Genomic DNA, 19,600 nt, shown 5'->3' with positions numbered 1-19,600 from the left:
TAACTACTCTGAGAGGGGAGTATTTCTAATCCTAATAAAACCATTTAAATCACATCAACTGCAGGACTCATGTTTGGTTCATTAGGAGAAACTGAGTCTTGATAAATTGAGAGACTTATTTTTGGGGTCCAGTTTCTACTCGTTTCTCTGGAGAAAGACATCACAGACAACATTACAGACTTCATCGAATAAATGACAAGTACACCATTAACAACTGAAGGGAGGTATTTGTCATGACACCGTGCAACGTTATGATCTGGGGCCTGTTCATTCAGTAGGAAACCAATTTGGAGGAATCTTGATTTCTCCAAAGAAAAACAGGCTGTGGTTGTCATGGTGGGGCTCAAAAAATGAATGTTGCTACCAATCACGTAAATCTAAAGAGATTCAACTGCAACGAAACCAAGTAGGCTACTGTACAGGTCTCTTCGCGCAATTACGCTTAAAAACTGAGATGAAATGTCCTCACTCGAGATGATTTTAATCAAAGTGCTATCTGCTTTACGGCATGAAACATAAAACACTCCACCCTTGTTACGCAGGGACAAACTGAGAGTGGATTACATCTTGTTTTACTACGTTTGACAGCTGCTGCCAAAAGCATACACCTACTCCATAAATCGATAGGGCTGTAACAATGCCAGTCTCAGTAAAATTAGAGCCCGGTCTGTCATCGAGGACAGTACGAGTGAAATATTTCAAGCGAATTTACACACTAATTGTAGAAGAGCTAAACAGATTAGAAATATGCTCAATCACCAAACGTAATGGGAAGTATTCAGCCTAGGAGTTGCATTAAACTGCCATTTATTCGCCTTTCAAAGACAGATTCCTGCTATTCCGAAATATTGATGGATAATTTGCCAGAACAGGTAAACCCCCCAAAAGCTGTAAAGACTCGACTTGAGGCAATTGAGGATGAACACATCAGTAGGTCGTGACAAGACATGCATTGTTAGTTCTTCTCTTACCTCCAACACACAGCAATGACATTTCTTAACTGCGCCTTTAGTACAGGGTCCAGCTTCTTCACTAGTTTCCTTTATTTGGGTTAATCTGTGCAATATACAGCCTGGGAATGAATCGGTGGGCTGGAGATGGAGACGCCTGCCGTCGCTAGCAGCACCAGGGCCTGGCAGGAATCGTTACGCCTGACATACATAAAAGTCTTCACACTTCGAGGGTGAACGCCAGCGTCGCAGTCCTCTCCGTCTTATTTATGGCGCCTCTGTCTTGATTTTAAACTCTTTCCTCCCCCTTCTTTCTCAGCTCTCCGCTCCCCAACACTCAGCCATCTTGTTCAGCTTCAGCACCACCGCTGCGTGGACAGCTCCTGGCAGTGACGTCGGAGCGGCGGTGATGGTGAGTATGGGTGGGGTGAGGATCCTGCATTATTAGCCTCTCCCCCTGTATTTTCATCATATTTCTCTAAATGTTTTACAAAATCCTCATCTGAAATTCCCCGACATGCTCACATGTCAACATGGAAGAATTTGTTAAAAAAATATTGTGATATCTGTTTTTTTGTCAATATTATCCAGCTCCACTTTTTTAGGAAACACTGAAGCCCAGATGAAATATGTTAAGCCACTGCACAGCAGTCACTGGTGTTTCTGGGTAATAATGACTAGGCAGTGAGTCAGTTTAAGGACATTTAAACTTCACTTTCACTGAGAGAAAGTGTCAGTTATAAGGCAAAGGAGTGGGACTTCTCATACCTGAGTTTGCATTCACAGTAACTTGATACTTGATGAATGGCTGATTCAGCCCATCCAGTAACAACTACCAAATACAGAGATGAGATGACAGATGAATGGAAATACATTGAAAATCTATTACAGAGAAAATGAAGACCATCAATAGCATCATTAATGGGGGTTTAATTTCATGAACGTTTTCCCAATTTCAGAAGAAAGCAATGATTATGCACATGAATGATGCACCTGAGATGATATTTGACTTGAAGCAGATGGACTGCTGATGTCTAATTTGAGAATACTGAATAAACAAAGTGGGTCGTTTGTCATGAGCTATTTATCTTTGAGCTTTGGTCTGACTGGCTTTTCTAGTATCCAGATGGCAAAACTTGAACCAAGCTCAGTTGTGTCAAACTGTGTGGCATATTTACCACACGTCATATCCACTTCATGCCACCAGTTAGAAAAAAAAGTCAACACCCATACCGGTTCTCTATGGTCACAGATTCAAAACATTACTAGTTTTTTTTGTGGGCCAACAGCTCCCCCTGCTGGAGCATAACATCCATTGAAATTCACCAAATCTGATTTCTTAAAGGATGGATGCACAATTTTTAAAGTTTGTCTTAAAAATAACAGTCAGGTGCCCAAATGAACATTGACACAGGTTTTAACTTCTGTAATCATCCCTCCTATTCATACTGACCATTAGAAGATCCCTTCATAATGCACTTACAATGTAAGTGATGGGGGACAAAATCCACAAACCTCCTTCTGTACAAAAATATATTTAAAAGTTATTCTGAAGCTAATATGAAGCTTCAGCCGCCCAAATTAGTCAAATCAAGTAGATATCTTTCAAGGTCAGTCTACAATCCCTCTTTTTGTTTCTATACTTCCAGCGCAGCTCAACAGGGAACCACCACCAGGGATTTTGGCCCCATCATTTACATTGAAAGTGCTAAAAGCCAGTATGAACAGAAGATGAATACAGTGAGGAGAAACTCTTTCTTTTGGGCAGATGACTGTTGTTTTAAGACAGACTTGAACAATTGTGAACATATTCTGTAAAGGGTCATTTCACCCCAATCACACAAAAGACTATTTTAGCACTTACCTCTGGTGGTTTACAGCCATGCAGATTTGAGAGGGGATAATGGCATAGTGGGAGACCATTTGTGATTTGGATGAATTCACCCTTTTTGAACTTGAGATGGGGTGCTTTAAAATAATTAAGCTCACAACAATTAAAAAAACAAACAAAATTGCACTTTTTTCAGTTTTTGTTGGAAACATTTTCAGTATGGTTTAATGAACATTTCAAAAAAATACATATATACTTCACAAATACATAATATTCTGACAACATGTGAAACTGCTTCTCCATTTCACAATCTGCCAATATTGATGTAAATTTAAAACATGTATACCCCAACATTTCATTTTCACCTCTTCCAGTTTTTTACGTATTCTATATTAACTACAACATACACATTACCCAGCATTCTCCAAATGCCAAATGGCATTTATTGTAAACTGATAATTAGGCTTGTCTTGTTGGACAGAGCCTGTAGGTAATTGCTAATACATAGCTACACAATAGGGTTAGGATCAATCCAAATTTTCTTAAGGCAGTTCAGAAAGTAAAATGACATTACATTTAATGAAATCCCTTCCTGCACTGAACTGTAATAACCCTTAAGACTGCCACACAGATTTACATTTACAATTATGTGTGAGAATATACATATTCTACAGAATACACATAATTGTAAAGAGGACATGTTGACATGGACTATGTGTGCTGTGTTTTGAAGTGTTTGTAACCTTGCCTTTACTATCCTTGAGATATCCACATGCTCTGTTGAATGGCACTGATTTGACCCAATACCACCAAGCCTGTGATTTGACCCCTGATGCAGGAATGAATGGGTCTCTGGCTGGAGTCTCCTCATAACTTCTCACTGACAATGAATTAAAGCATGCAGTTAGAGAAAGGAAAATATTCAGACATACATGTTAGATATGGGCTTGTGACTTAAGAATTATAAACAAATATTTGGGATAATAATCATGTTGGACTAAGGCCTAATAATTACGAGCTTTTGTATGGATTTTTTGTAAAATTATTCCCTTCTTGTCAGGCAGTTAGCTGAGTTCATCTGACCTGACATTGGCTGAATCTACTCATCTTTGGTCTGACATTTTAAATGTGTCTCTGTGATTTAACCAGGATTACTACAGAACCTAAAAATAGTAGTAGATAATAAAGTTTGTTCTTTCTTGATAGCAAAGACACTTGAAAATGACAAACTTTTAACAAGTTGACCTATGAAGAAAAAAAATCTTACAAAGTTGCGCCTGATCTGTGTTTACTGTCCGCTGCACTGACCAACAGTCCAACATCCAAAGATATTCAGTTTATATCATATAAGACAAAAAAGCCCCAAATCCTCACATTTGAGAAAGTGGAACCAGCAAATGTTTGGTAATCTTTTTTTACTAGAAAAGTGACAAGCTATTTATAGATTATTAAAATAGTTAATCAACTTGTGATTTATTGTGTCTAGTTTCATTCTTTCCGGGACTTTATCAATGATGAGTACAGAAAGGCCTGATGTTGTGTGACTGGAAGTCACTGTTAGGTATCAGTGATCAAACACAGGTTGGATGCATGTTTAGTCTGCTGTGTCACACCCTCGGTTTGTGTGAAAGGTATTAGTTACCTGTCCAGATGAGAGAGGACCTCGCAAAGCTGGGTGACCAAGGCCCGGTGCTTATGAGGGTTTCCTTCAAGCACTCCGCTCAGACGACTCAGGTATGAGTCCAGGTTTCCAAGAGACGCTGTCTCACCTGTGCCTGTTCAGAAATGACACAGAAGAAATATCATGGAATTTAAGCATTTACATGGCAAACCAGTTCTTGGGAAAATCCAGTTAGTATTCATGAATATTCATTGTTATTATAGCCACATATTTAAGACACAAGTATGTGGGTCATACAAGGTTAACACTTTCAATCTATTTATAATATAGGACTAAAACAACTAAATGCAAATATGACCCTGTAGCAGAAGGTCTAGCTAATATCATGCAGGAGTGTTACTATTTGCCTGTCTTCCCTCTGACTAAATACATCCAAATGATTGCTGACCTGGCAGGGGGACTGATGACAAACCATTGACCAACGTGTGTTTAATGGCCAACCAGTGTTGGTGAAGAGCCTGGGTACGCTTCTCGTCCTGTCCCAGCTCAGCCTCCAGACGCTCTTTAGCGTTGTACATGTCCTTAATGTGTCTCTGCAGCACCGCATTCTGCTCTTCAAACTCAATGTTGGCCTTACGAAGCCGTCGCAACTCAGCCTCTCGAGCTGAGAAAAATAAAAAATGAATTGACGAGCATATAAGATTATATATCAAATCATATGTTTAATCTCATATAGAGCTTACTTTACAGAAACAGGGTTTGTCTAAATGTCCTATTAGCTAACAAAGTGATAGCATGGTAATAGCACTGTGTTTGTGCGCTTTACTCATGAAAATGACATTTTCCTGTCTTCATTTTCTTACCTTTATTCTGATCAAGGAACTCCTCTGTGAAGATAGGGATGTCGAATCTACTTGAGAGGTCCGAAGACTGAAGGACCAAATAAACAAACAGATGACTTAGATGTGTGCAATTGATGCAGAAGTAAAATTGTAGGTTATACAGTAACAAGACATGGAGGTGTCATGTACCTTTGGCAAAGATGGCCCTGAACTAGTACTGATGATGACAGATGGAGTGTCTTCTGAAAGAGAAAATGTATGTGCATAAAATAATTCACATGACACAGAGTAAGCGAATATATCCATTTGCCCTTGTGATGTGGTGATATTTGAGGAGCGGTTACTGATAACAATAGATACACATGAACCATAACCACCATGATAAACATTAGCTATGCTGAAGTCAGTTGTCACCTTTCTTGATCCTCTTGTCTTGTATCTTTGCACTGGTGATCTGATAGGCCTCAGTCTGCTGATATTCCTTTAGTTCCTGAGCATACTGCATCTTCTCCCGTTCTGCCTCATCCAGATAGCGCTGTGAGTGCACAATAATAATAACGATAATAATAACAATAATAATAATAATAATGATGATGATAAGGACAGGTGTGTGCTGACTCAGGAAGTCAAATACAGCAATAACACAATTTTTTGTGTGATTGTTGATGCATACACTAGCAAGTACCCACAGTTACATGTTGTATTGAATAAATTACAGTATATACATACATGGAAAATTTGAAAAGCTACCTGTTTGTCATTTGGGGCTAATCGTGTCCATTCTGCTCCAAGTCGCTTGGTGATTTCTGGGAAAGGCAGGTCAGGGTATCGGGCCCGCATATGCTCTCGTCGTTCATTCAGGAACCGGACATAACCTGTTACTGGTGCCTTAGGACCATTTGGTAGCACCTTCTTCCTCTTCTTTCCCTTTGGCCAGCCTCTCTTCTTAGGCTGCAGAGAGGGGACATGACACTCCCATGAAGGCAGGGGCTCACTCAGCTGTGCCACTCCTCCTTCTCGTTGAAAAACTACCATAACTACATACAGGGTGTTATTCCAGGGGTTATTTTTTATCATCAATTAATATACAGATTATTTTCTCAATTAATCATTTGGTCTGTAAAATGTCTGGAAATAGGAACACCATGTTTTCCCAGACCCAAAGATGATGTCTTTAAATTGCTTGTTTTGTTCGACCAACACTGCCAAACCAAAAGATACTCAATTCACCATCATATGAAACTAAGAAAACCAGCAAATATTCACATTTGAGAGGCAGTGAAACTGATTTTTTTGGCACCTTAGCTTAAAGATGACTTAGATTGAGTTGCTGTTGAATTGTGTTGTACTGAGTATTTCTAATACTTTATACACTCCATTTATACCAATGAGGGCAGACAAAGAATTAAGAAAACCCTTCAGTATACATTTTAACAGCACTACAAACTACAGCCTTGAAAATAACCATAAAGTTAAATCAACATGAAGGTAGGATTAATTGCAGGGCTGGTGTATTAGTGTGAATTACTAATAGTAGGCTGGCAGTTGGTCTTAACTCCACCTTAAAACAAAATGATCAATTACATCTGTAGCTGCAAGTTTCGTCAGCTCCCAGCTTAAGATCATGTATCCCACATTTGAAACAGTTTACACAAACCTTGTGTACCCTGGTTCAGATGGACTCACCTCATCCTGGGGTTGATCTGCTGAATGTGATGCTTTGGGCTGCTGCGGGGCTTCACTCTGCTCCTGTTTTATTCCCCCCATGATCTCCTTCCGTACAGTTGATGAAAAACACGTGTAAAAACGGGCCAAACTCCGTCAGGGCTGTGTCATAGGAGGACGTCTGTGTAAAACAATATGAGGGAAGTTATAGAAATATGCGAGCAGTTGTGAAATTTCGGAATTAATTTCCTCCGCAATGATGCCGCTGAAGCTAACCTAAAACTGCTAGCTGCTCAGTGTGGCGACGCTCACACACAGGACGGACAATATCCAACACAACAAAAACCTTCAGGAAGAACAAATAAAAATACAACAAAAGGGAAATTCGTACTTTCGACTATGTTTACTCACTCAAGATAGCAGCTGTTTAAAAAATATTTCTTTACGTTTTATTACTTTACTCACCCGATAATGAATTCCTTGGCCAAACAGGAAGAGAAGCCTACCTGCCATCTGATTGGTCAATACGGAGACTCGTGATTGGTTGGTTGGAAGACCAACCTCCCTCCAATCAAGCTCCAGTATGTTAAATACACCTCATGCTGCGCCAGTGAAGTACATCAAACTACATTATTGTAAGTTTCCGTAAGTAGTGGTGGAAGAAGTATTCAGATCCTTTACTTAATGATCCACTCCGGACATGTTTTAAAATATACAAAATACTCTACTTTGAATAATAATTTGTGCTTTAATATAGTTTTTCCACAAAAGTTTTTCCAAAAATATTGTTAAAAATCCTTCAAATGGCATCTCCTCTTTGTCCCTCATTAAAAATTCCAGGATCTATAAATATGCAAATATTTTCAATTTCAGAAGTTTTCCTGCTGGACAAAAGATGTGTCCTACTTCACTCAGTTTATGTGCACTGGCAGCTTCAAGTTTTGAACTACTTTATATACAGTTAGTTTAGTCCAGTGGTTCCCAACCTAGGGGTCGGGCCCCTCCTAAGGTCATCAAATAAATCTGAGGGGTCATGAGATGATCAATGAGAGAGGAAAGAAGAAAAAACAAAGTTCTGATACACAAATCTGGTTTCAGTTTTGGGACTTCTTCTCTAATCTTTGATTTCTGGTGATATATTGGATCATTTGAACATTTATTGAAATGAAACCATGTGAGAAGTTTAGAGGGAAAAATCACTATTTGGTGGAGCTGTTAACAACTCATAGACATCTGAAATGTGACCCTGATTACACACTGCTTTTTGTAAGATGTCAAAAACCAAAAAGGTTGAAAACTGCTGGTTTGATCTTTAACATGTTGTATTTTAAAAGATTGTTATATCCATTGTGTCAAATCTTCATCTGAAAAGTAACTAAAACTGTCAAATAAATGTAGTAGAGTAGAAAGTACAATATTTCCCTCTGAAATGTAGCAGAGTGTGAGTATAAAGTAGCATCAAATGGAAATACTCAAGTACCTCCAAATTGTCCAGTACTTAAGTAAAAGTACTTTGTTACTTTCCACCACTGTCCAAAAGTTTCTTAAGTTATACATGAAATAAGTGTATGTTAACATAAACCCTCTTTATTTTATATTCTTCGTGGTGCCATCTTCTAATCGTCAAATGTGTGATATTACACAACAGTAATAAGCCATTAATAAGAAAACTATCTGAGCTGCCAGGTTGTGAAGAATCCCTCTGACAGGTGTTTACCCCTCAGGTAGAACTCTCGATTGGACCATCTGATCAATGCATTTGTTAAAAAAGACACATTACCCCTTATAAAGTGTGGCTTATAAGGAAATGGCATCGGTTTGTATAATGTACTATATTTTTGACATGCATGGATGTATGAAGTTCCTCCGTGATTCAAGCATCAATCAAATGTAAATTATGATCATCCATTATGTCCTATTCAGTTATGAATATGAGACTTATGATTCACATCATTTTCATACTCAAACCATTCAGTGACCCCTCATGCCCTGTGAATTGGGGCATTGTCATCCTGGAAGAGACCACTCCCATCAGGATAGAAATGTTTCATCATAGGATAAAGGTGATCGCTCACAACTTTGTATTGATCTACAGTGAAGGGACAAGTGGACCCAAACCACACCAGCAAAATGCCCTCCACAGCATAACAGAGCCGCTGGATCCCCTCACTGTAGGGGTCAAGCATTCAGACCTGTACCGGTTTTTCCTCCAATTTGTCACCCTTTGTAGAGTTGGGGGAACTTGGGCCCACCAGACTAGAGCTGGTGTTGCTGACTTAAGCTCAGCAAGGTTCAGTAACATCAGTATCTGTTTTGTTTTGTGGTCCCATAAATTTTGATTACTTACCTATTTCAGAATTATATAGGAATATGTGTAATCTTACCATCCTAATTAAAATGTGTACATTTAAAAAAAAAAAAAAAAAAAAAAAAATTACAAAGGGCATATATTTGTGTAGTGATTTTATTGATGATTAGGTTTACTGATGTATGTAGGACTGAAATCAACTATTTTCTCAATTGTTCTGGCTATAACATGCAAAAATAAACTGAAGCTCAAACCAGTGCCTCAGATAACTGAAGCAGCCTCTGGAACAATGAAATAAAGGGCACTCGGTAATAAGATTTTAATAAGGTGCAGCAACTAACATTTTATATTCTGTGTAAAGTTATATAAATCTGAAGAGCTGCAAAACCTGACATATTGTACCTGGAACCTGCAAATATTTGGTATTATCAAAACAAAAAGGTGATTCATTAACAGTGTAGTTAACAAATATTCAGTCTTTATACTACTGATAAAAACTACTTATTGTTTCAGCTATAGTTGTGTGTCTCTGCTCAGTCACTTGGACTCCTCTTTACCATCTTAACATCAAGGACCACAATGGAAAGAAGTCTCACACACTAATTTGTTAGACATTTTTATGGTTGTGTGAGATTTGAGGTATAATATAATAAAACCAGACAAACACCACAGATTATAGAGGACTATATAATTTATACCATGTCTGCATATCAGTGATCAAACTCACTTCACATGTGCACGTGATTTATTCTAATAAATCTAATTGTTAACCTTGTAATACTGTAATAAAAAAAGATTTGCCTCCAACTTTCAGCTACTATAACAAACAAGATAGCTCCATCAGTGGTGCCACTTCTCTGTAATAATGAACATCCTCTGGCAAATCAGACAGGCAATCCAGACTGACCATGGTATAAAAAGTTACATTAATGTTCTGTCCTGGCTCGTCTTTAAAGCCACTTGCAGTTTAAGTATAGCTGTTCCTTCTAAGCTGGACATAAAGGCATAACCCACAACAGACATTTGAACAGTCTAAGGGCTTCCAGAGACAAGTGCATCCACATGATTCTCCCTATATAAAAAATTAAAAAAAACAAACCCTGAACCATTACGTTTTTATTTTCTTTTATTTATCGTTTACAATTTTTGTAGTTTATTCATTATTGTCAATCCTTTTGGCAAACGTTAGTGCTCACTGTACAGTCCGGTCCCACAATGTAGTCTAAATTTTTTTGGAAAGGTGGAATGAGGCGAGAATCAACTGGGTTGCAGGCTTTTACAGTTTGTCCAGGTAGTTGTCCAAGGCTGGGATCCCTTCCTTGAGACCCTTGCGTTTGCGTGTCTCAGTGACAACAACACCAGGCTTGGTTGCAGGGTCCATTGGGTTTCCAGGGAGGATCTGCCAGTGGTCAAACACACACTGGGGGAAGGCCTGGCCACCAGTGTTGGAACGAAGGTCAGCTGTGAAACCTGGAAATGGACAGATGTTTCATTACCCTCATGTCAAGTCTGTAATACACGGCAGGTACAAGAGTCGCAAAATGTGGAAGTGCAGCAGTGACTATATGTCTTCCTCCCTGATCAATAGCTAGGGCCTTTTATCACATTGTAGATAGCATTACCTACACTGGAGGCCAGTAATGTCTCCAGTAAAATTAAAAAATTTCTTAAGTCATTTAAAACATTGCAGTTGCCAACTGCTTCAGGGCCAAGTATATTCTACACTCAACACCTGCCTGCTACTGTGGACCCTTTAAACCATGCACACTGTTTCTGCTACTGATGGACGGCTTATACAGCTAAAAAAATGCCGGAGGATTACATTTTACCATCAGTCTGGAAGCACTTACACTGCACGTAAAAAATATTTTTTTCCCACCCCACAATGAAAAATTATAATTTTAATGAAGATTTTTAAAGAATAAAATTCAAATCATGTGAAAGACTAATGGATCAAGTACTTTTATATCCAACTACCTGTGTAGAATCACACTGTAATGCCACAACTGTCCTCTGCTGCCAAATGTATCTCATCTAGAAGTTTAGTTAGCTGGCTACTTGACTTACTGCTCTAGAAGGCAGTCTTGCCTTTCAGTAATGTCTAATGTTTGCTACTGGTTCTTTTTAGGATCATAGACTCAGACAAACTTCAACAATCCAAAAAAAAACAAAAAAACAAACAAAAAAAAAAACGATGCATGACTCTGCAACAAATTACAAGGTACGAGACCATATCATGTTAAAATGACTTGGCTGGTTTACTTTAACAGTCAAAATTAGCAGGACTGAAGACATTTGTATTCACTAAGGAGTGACTATTGTACGCTTAATTGCAGAACACAGTGAAACAGCCACAGTGTTTACAGTGTGACATAAAATGGATGTTTATCTGCTCAACTAACTAATCTCTAGACACCTGTAGCCTTACCGAAACAAATGACAATCTATGACTTAAAACTTTCAGAAAGTCAGAAAAATGTCCCTTTTGTTGACTAATATAAGACAAATTAAACAAGTTTATTAACACTAGCTCGAGAACATGTTTTGGCTTCTCTGCTCTGATCAAAGCAACTTTTGTTAAGAGGACTTACCGAATGACTCCATGACAGGCAGGTAGGCCTTGATAACACGCATGGGTGTACCCATCACACTGGACTCCTCAAACACGTGTCCACGCCTCCTGGTCAGCACACCGTAGATACCGCCCATTGCGACTGCAGGACACTAAAGAGTAGATGGGGGATATTGAGTTTTGCAGACAATACTCAAATTTGTGAGAAGACAGGCAAGACCACTACAGAACAGTAATTCTGGCAAATACCTGTCACTGTGCGACAAGTAAAAACCTTCACATCTCCAGTGGGACTTACCTGGATCTCGACCAGGTAGACTGGCTCCATTAACCTGGGCTCAGCTGTGAGCTCGCATGCGTACAGGGCTCTGCGGGCTGTGGGAATGATCTGACCACCACCACGGTGAATGGCATCTGTATGCAGGGTCACATCATGGATGTCAAAGCGGATGGCACGCATGTTCTCTTCACAGAGGACACCCTAGAGACAACATTCAAACATGCTGTTAGTCAAAAGTACTGCACAATGCATAAACAGATCAATGACTACTTTTTAACCAAATAGATTAAGATTCTATCTTATTTAAGACTGTTCTAGATGTGAGTGAATACTCTGACCCCCTTACCTCCTTGGCTGCCCACTGGAAACCAGTCAGGACACTGTCCTTGATCTCATTCAGGTACTGCACACCCTTGGTAACATCCACCAGCAGGTTGGGGCCAGTTCCGTCAGGTCCAAAGCACCAGATCTTTCTGGCCTCACCGACGTCCCACTCGTACTTGTCGGCAAGGTAGCGGGCACGGGCCTTGAGCTCCTGGCGAGCGGTGACCTCACCCTTCTCAATGTCCTCTGCCAAGCCATCTTCAAAGGGACGGGCCTTCATGAACAGACGGTTGTGCTTGTTGGGCGACTTTGACAGACACATCACAGATGATTCTGCGCTGACGGTCTCTCTGTAGGACACCACTGGTTCAGATTTCTAAAAAGAAAACCACAAGTTTTAATGCAGAAACAATTAAGGATTGTCAAAATGACATCTTTCACTGTTGTGCATTCGACTATGGATCTTAAATTAAGGACCCCCTCCATTTTCTTTTTGTAGTTGATGTACGTGCATAGATTGACAATAGGAAGCCATTTCAATAATTATCTATGGAAAATTTCTCTCTGTGCTCACTTTAAATCTGAATTTAAGGCAGGTAACTAAAAGCATGATTTGTGAATGGACTTTACAGCAAAGAAGGCGACATCTTGTGTTCAGCAGTTAAAATTTTTGAAGTAAAAGAGCACATTCACAGACTGGATTTTTTTTTTCCCCAAATGAGGGAGAAGTAGTAGATGTCATTTTAAAAAGGATCTAATGAGATACTGTATCTTTGAGATGGATTTACTGAAGTTTTGCTTTTAATCACCTTGAGTGGAATGCAAGCATGGTCCTCCTCCAGATCCTTCAGACAGATCTCCAGATGGAGCTCTCCAGCTCCAGCGACGATATGTTCTCCAGACTCTTCAATGATACACTGCACCATAGGATCAGACTTTGACAGACGCTTCAAACCCTCCACCAGCTTAGGCAGGTCAGAAGGGTTTTTGGCCTCCACAGCAACTCTCACCACAGGGCTGACACTGAACTTCATCACTCTCATGTTGTGTGCCTGCTCATAGGTGGTGATTGTTCCGGTCTTGACGAGGTACTGGTCCACTCCAACCAAACCCACGATGTTACCACATGGCACATCCTCAATGGGTTCAACGTAACGTCCCATCATCAAAATGGTCCTGCAAAGAACAACGTGCGTGAGTCAAAACAAAAAGACAATTAAGATGTAATCAATAACTGATATACTGCCCTTTCATAACTGATGCTCCAAAACATACCTCTGAATTGGTTTCACGTAAAGGTCCTCCTTCTTTCCGGGGACAAAGTTTGGTCCCATGATGCGTACTTTCAGGCCAGTGGAAACACTGCCAGAGAAGACACGACCGAATGCATAGAAGCGACCCTTGTCACTGGTGGGCACCATCTTGGAGATGTACATCATCAAGGGAGCCTTAGGGTCACAGTTCTTGATACCTGAGTAAACAATTTAAAAAGATCATCAGCACAACCCCCCAAAACCCATATCTGGCTTACTGCCCTTCCCAGGTCTCATCATAAGGAAAATTTAAAAGAAAAAGAAAAGCAGCTTCATACCCATGGCAGCCTCATCATCTCCAGGTCCCTCATACAGCAGCTCACAACGGTATTTCTGGGCAGTGACAGGGGAAGGCAGGTGGATGGTGATCATCTGCAGAAGGGCTTCTCCAGCAGGCAGCCAGCGACGCATCACAGCCTTCAGGAGAGGCTTACCCTGCTTGTCCTTGTCTTCAGAATCCAACTTGATTTCCAGCTTCTGGATCAGCTTGTTAGCCTCTTCGTGCTTGAAGTTCATGATGGCATCGAACACCTAAAAGTGGAGTTTATTTGAATTAATAAGAGTGCAATTTAACATTGCCAAGTCAAGAGATGGATGTTTAAGTAAACCAATCTTTCTGTGCCCGGCTCAGACTGAAGGTGATCATCACTAAAATCAGGTCAAAGTGAAGAATGTTTAAGTCATCACATGCAGGCATACAGAGCAACTGTTTTATTTTGCTGAGATTTAACAAACTGAATTAAGCAATACAAAATGTATTTGTTTTCTACATGCATTTAACCTAAATTTCAACAATATTTGAACATAAAAGTTCTGACACCTTGAAGATGGGGTCCAGGACAAGAGCATTGAAGGTACGGGTGTACTTCTTGCCATCTGGTCCAGTGGCGGACTTGGAGAACTTGCCACTCTCTTGGTCAAAGTACCTAGAATAACACATAAGGATGTAAAGATTAAGCCGTGTCAAAGATGCAGCCACATTGTTGAGGCTCAAATTACTTTATTGAAGACAGCTGAAGTTAGAAGAAAGTCACTTTCTCTGTGTACTCTTGTCCCTCCAGTGAGGGTCAGTGTGAGGTGTGCCCCTCTGTTAGCTGGCTACGTTCCTCAATCACATCAGCTTTATTTGGTAATTAAGTACTCCATTTTAGAGACTCACCTATCACCCCACAGCTTCTTCATCATGTCTTCCACCTTCTTACAGTGCTCAGCTGGTGTCATCTGGGCGTTGCCCTTGGCAGCAAATTTGGCTGCATACATCTCAGCAAACTGCTTCAGGGTGAAAGCCCATCCATGGAGGCCAGAGCCAAAGCCAACGGTACCGATGACTGGGTCAATCTAGAAGAGTCGACAGAAACAATTGAGTAATGAAGGCCTACCAAGGATTTTTTGGATTTAGTTATGTGGACATCTGATGATGGGATTTTAATTTGGACAGGATTAAAGTGATGAATAAAAAAAGTGTCAGTTTAGGGACTGACTCCCAAGTGTAATAGTCAAATGAGATTTAGTGTCAGAGTCAAGCCAAGTTACAAGTGTGATAACTGACTAATTCACATTTAATCAATATTATCACCCACATTTGCAACTCAACCAATTTGGCTGAGTCAAGAGTGGTGCAGTGCATAATGTGGGACACTGAGTAAATTGACTGACCTTCAGTTGGGATTAAGCAAACAGCTGTTTGAGTCATTGATTCCTGAACGATTTGTCACATTTTTACTTTAAACACAAAACAGCGTTAAGATGAACATCAATGCTAAAAAAAAAAAAAAAAGGTTCAGACAGCCACTCACCATGATGTTTCCCATTGGTCCATGTTCATCTTCACCATAAGTGGAGATGATGACGTTGACGGTCTCAATAATACGCTGGAAAGTCTGGTAAAGGTCTTCAGCTTCAAGCTGCAACTCCAACAAGGCACGGTCCATCTTGTTCATCATCAGGACTGGCTTGATACGCTCACCAATGGCCTGACGGAGCACTGTCTCAGTTTGGACACACACACCTGGTAGGGACATAAACGATGACAATTTAACCGAAGGGAAAGCAGGTTGAGTTGTGAACCCTGATTTCACACTAATGGCAAATTTAGTATCAATGATGCTGCCAGTTTTTTGAAGACAACGACTTGTTAGCAAGGTGCCACATAGGCAAAAATGAGCACGGGTATATGGTATGTCAGTGAAAGATAAGGCAAGGAAGGCAGACTAGACACTCCCCATGACTGTAAATGTATTGAGTCACGGCCGCTGTAGAGCATATGTGCCCATCCCTACTTGCCGTTTTGTTCCTTGTCTTTTATAACACATTAGTTATCTAATAAATAAAGCCTATGGCCTTTTGCTTGTAGACCAAGAAGAGAAAAAAATTATTAAGTATAACTTGAAAATCCAGTTGGAGAGCTCACATCAGCTACTTATTATTCAGCCTTGTCCTTACCAGACACACAGTCCACGACAACCAGGGCTCCATCAGTGACACGGAGAGCAGCAGTCACTTCAGAGGAGAAGTCAACGTGCCCTGGTGAGTCAATCAAGTTGATCAAGAAGCCATTGCCATCCTTTGACTGCTTGATGAAGGCCAGATCATTTTCACTCAGCTCGTAGAACAGTGAGATGGCACTGCAAAGTAGGGCATGTTGTTAGACAAAGTCAGATGTAAAATGTAACAATTCAAAACATATGTAAAATCAAACTTAAAGACTGGGTGATAACAAAAGAGAAATAGTGTTATTTAAAAAAAAAAGATTTTTTAAAAAAAGTTGATGACCATATGGTCCATTGCATGCAAAGACAAATTAATCAAACTAATACAGTGAGATTTTGTGTTAATGCCCAAAATGCATTTTAATTTGCATCTGCTTGGAATTATTAGTCTGTGAAAAAAAACTGCTTAAGAAATGTAACAATTTTCACCCAGCCTACCAACATGAGTTCAGTTAATGTGACATTGACATTCAAATAAATGAAAATACTTTTAGGCTTCATGTTTAAGCTAAAATGAAAAGTGTTTGGTTTTTTTTTTTTTGACTGGTTCTAAAGCCATACCGCCTACCTTTACCTGTGGCTGATGGCTACCACACTGAACTGCTACAGGTTGCACGCATTTGGTGTCCACACAGACAACACTGACGCTGTGGTGCAGCAACTGCCAGCCCTATCTTTCTATATTGAGTTTGCCTTTGATGATGGCCATCAATGATGAAACATTTCATTTAATCTTAAATTTAATTTATATTTGGTTTAGACAGGAAAGGATTAAGTAGTGTGTGCTCAACTGTAAAGCATAAATCATTTTTCATATCCGACATTCTACAGACAGACATTGAGACTATAGTTGAAGGTGACAGTTATGCAATGTTGCTGGTATGATGTCAATATGACTATCAATAGATCACTTTCACTGTTTGTTTTTGCTGATAACCACACAACTCATGCAGAGAAAACAAAGCCAAAACTCTAGATGTACTGCTGCAGCGAAGCTCGAGCCGTGCTGCTCATGCAGACTGGATGGCTGATCTAACCTGTTAACATAGGTGCCGAAAGGAAAAGAGGTTCTGCAGCGCACACTCGCTGCTCAGGTAGGCAGTGTGGCCCAGGCTTAAGGATTGAAACATAAGAGGCCGTGTTGGATTACAGCAATCAACATTGTTGTTATGCTGGCTAATCTACTAGAATGGACACAAGGAGCAGCGCAGTAGTTTACTACATGGCTGGGGAGAAACTGGCAAAACAAAATCATAACCTGAGGCCAGACATTTCCACCACCAAGAGGCAGTTGAGCTGCTCTGAGAATGGCCTGTGTATAGATGTATTATTGGAAAATTGGCAACTGAGCAGGTGCTCAGTAAGAAAAATGTATGCTCACACAATCCCTTATCAATGTTAATCATCTTTCTGTCAAATGTCTGCAGTAAGAGGTGCAGACCTACTTTTAATTCAAAACAGTGGGAATGAGGCACAGTATTAAGACTGGAGTTGGAAATACTTACGTAGACTTAATTGTAATGCAACGCTCCTGTTCATCTTTGCGCGTGTCTGTGAAACGGGTCTCTCCAGCACGAGCTGAGGCAATGATGCCAGCCTTGGATACCAGCGAGTCCGTCAGGGTGGACTTCCCGTGGTCGACGTGCGCAATCACAGACATGTTACGAATGTTGGATTTTTTGTCCATGATGGCACGGATCTGGTCTATGGTAAAGTTCACCTGAGAAGAGAAAGTCAGATTAAAACACTCAAAGAAAAAAGAAAAAAAAAAACAAGAGGAAGAAACTGAAATCTTAGTGTAGCTTTTCACCACCCCAGGCTGCCAAAATCAGGTTTATCACCTAACCACATCTTGACCCATGGATGTACCTGATTTCCCAAACATAATATTATGGTATTCTAATAAAATACAGCGGGTATTAAAGGGTAGCCAGGTTGCCCAAGGAAAAACAAGAGAATTAGAAGCGCTTAACTGCCAGCAGGTGAAATGATTAAACTCCCTCATGTGTAGTCAGATACAAAAGTGCACACCTAGCAAGACCATTCAGCTTTAAATGCACTGGCTGCTCACCAGCCTGTTTAGGTGCAGCCACTGACGTCCATGTTTTAGTGTTCTTCTGTTTCAGTATGCGCATTAAATGGTGATTGTAAAACATAACTTCTAAGGAGAGGGGGATTTTAAACAGACTTCAGTTATTTCACCTGTCAATAACTGCACCCAGTGACGAACCAACAATTACTGCTGACGCAACGTAACTCAGGGCGTTGGAAATCCGCCATCATAACAACTGTTGCGTGACTGTTATCTGGGCTTAGAAGACTTTTTTAACGCTATGTAAATGTTACCCAATGCATCCACTGACTTACTCTGATTACTTGACACAAGTAATAAAACACACCATAACTCGTTCATAAAGACAGATTCAACCCCGTGACGCCCGGCATATTGTGTCGGCATCAATAGGCCACGTGTACAGACTTTGACACTAACGTTATGCTAAAAGCTAACATAGCTCGGTGGCTCAACTAGCGTTCCGCGGCCGAGCCTGGGATCGCAAAATGCCGGCAAGTTATCCATCCGTTACAACTACAACAACAGACCCGACATGTTTTATTCATCGTACTTGACCAACCCCTGAAAACGTTTTTAAATAACTAGTGTTAGCCTTATTCAGCTACACTTATATCTGTATTAGCAACATTTACTGGGACAACAGCTAGAGCAAAAAGCCGCCACTGTCAGCGAAGTTACTAGCTAGCAACGTTAGCTCTTTCAGACTATACTTAAGAAACGGTTGACATACAACCACAAAAGTTTGACACTAAATCTAAGGCAGCTGACAAAACTGCTCTGTAAAAAAACAAAAAACAGAAGTTGTTATCTAAGGTCTGGTTGGCCCCTTCGAGGCTAGCGGCACAGATGACAAAATGGTTGCCATTTTGATCAAAGCACAATCCATTGAACTGGCATGCAAGTGGCGTAGCATCCCCATAAAAAAACCCATACAAAACGATTAATATTAGCGTCGATGGCACCGTATGCGCTACATAATTCATTAATAACTCAGAGAAGTAATTTCAACTTACCATTTTGACGGATGGTTTTGGATTCGCTTGATGGAGAAAAGACAGGAAATTTTTACACTGCCCACCTCACGAGGGCATAGGCAGGGAAGAGGCCACTGACGTCAGAAAACACATCTTTATACTGCTTGCGTCAGGCCCGTGCGTCGTCACGTACGGTACGTTGAAGACCGTGAGGCTCGCTGCTGCTGCCTCTGGCTTCTGCACACTAACGAGAGTTGACAAATGAGCGTCAGTAAACTCATCGATTATTGTTATCAGAATCACAATCATATTTATTGACCAAGTATGTTTACACATACAAGGAATTTAACTCTTTAT

The 19,600-nt window shown here is 40.2% G+C and overlaps 3 protein-coding genes and 1 non-coding gene across 6 annotated transcripts in view; all 4 read right to left on the bottom strand.

Annotated features, from left to right (window-relative positions):
* The window catches only part of unc13a (unc-13 homolog A (C. elegans)), a 42,467-nt gene extending 41,112 nt beyond the window's left edge, over nt 1-1,355 (bottom strand). Inside the window, exon 1 of the mRNA XM_042415737.1 lies at nt 972-1,355. Within this exon, the coding sequence (XP_042271671.1) occupies nt 972-993 (22 nt within the window). The 5' untranslated portion in view covers nt 994-1,355. The remainder of the gene's footprint in view (nt 1-971) is intronic.
* A 1,617-nt stretch (nt 1,356-2,972) lies between these two features.
* Nucleotides 2,973-7,534, bottom strand: hmg20b (high mobility group 20B). 3 transcript variants are annotated; one of them, XM_042416227.1, is made up of 9 exons: nt 7,375-7,534; nt 6,931-7,090; nt 5,995-6,195; nt 5,659-5,779; nt 5,434-5,483; nt 5,266-5,332; nt 4,851-5,066; nt 4,424-4,556; nt 2,973-3,661 (listed from the first exon to the last, which is right to left on the bottom strand). In XM_042416227.1, the coding sequence occupies exons 2-9, from the start codon at nt 7,009-7,011 to the stop codon at nt 3,649-3,651; spliced, it is 882 nt and encodes a 293-aa protein (XP_042272161.1). In that variant the 5' UTR covers nt 7,012-7,090; nt 7,375-7,534; the 3' UTR covers nt 2,973-3,648. The 3 variants fall into 3 exon arrangements, with proteins under 3 accessions (XP_042272161.1, XP_042272159.1, XP_042272160.1); XM_042416225.1 differs by having other exon boundaries at nt 2,974-3,661; nt 5,434-5,486; nt 7,375-7,531; XM_042416226.1 differs by lacking the exon at nt 7,375-7,534 and adding an exon at nt 7,186-7,354 and having other exon boundaries at nt 2,974-3,661; nt 5,434-5,486.
* Nucleotides 7,535-10,325: 2,791 nt separating this feature from the next.
* On the bottom strand, nt 10,326-19,388 carry LOC121900172 (elongation factor 2-like). Its single transcript, XM_042416224.1, has 13 exons — nt 19,283-19,388; nt 17,701-17,915; nt 16,149-16,330; nt 15,503-15,714; nt 14,866-15,044; nt 14,527-14,632; nt 13,985-14,237; nt 13,669-13,864; nt 13,203-13,569; nt 12,416-12,769; nt 12,088-12,270; nt 11,809-11,941; nt 10,326-10,687 (listed from the first exon to the last, which is right to left on the bottom strand). The coding sequence occupies exons 1-13, from the start codon at nt 19,283-19,285 to the stop codon at nt 10,494-10,496; spliced, it is 2,577 nt and encodes an 858-aa protein (XP_042272158.1). The 5' UTR covers nt 19,286-19,388; the 3' UTR covers nt 10,326-10,493.
* LOC121901203 lies at nt 14,332-14,397 on the bottom strand. The gene has a single exon (XR_006097216.1). It is a non-coding gene; the product is annotated as a small nucleolar RNA SNORD37 (small nucleolar RNA).
* Nucleotides 19,389-19,600: the final 212 nt, after the last annotated feature.

The sequence above is a fragment of the Thunnus maccoyii genome, chromosome 7 (genome assembly GCF_910596095.1).
Source record: "Thunnus maccoyii chromosome 7, fThuMac1.1, whole genome shotgun sequence".
Taxonomy (NCBI): Eukaryota; Metazoa; Chordata; class Actinopteri; order Scombriformes; family Scombridae; genus Thunnus; species Thunnus maccoyii.
The sequence above is the reverse complement of the archived record's forward strand: the minus strand, read 5'-3'. Positions and strand labels throughout refer to the sequence as shown.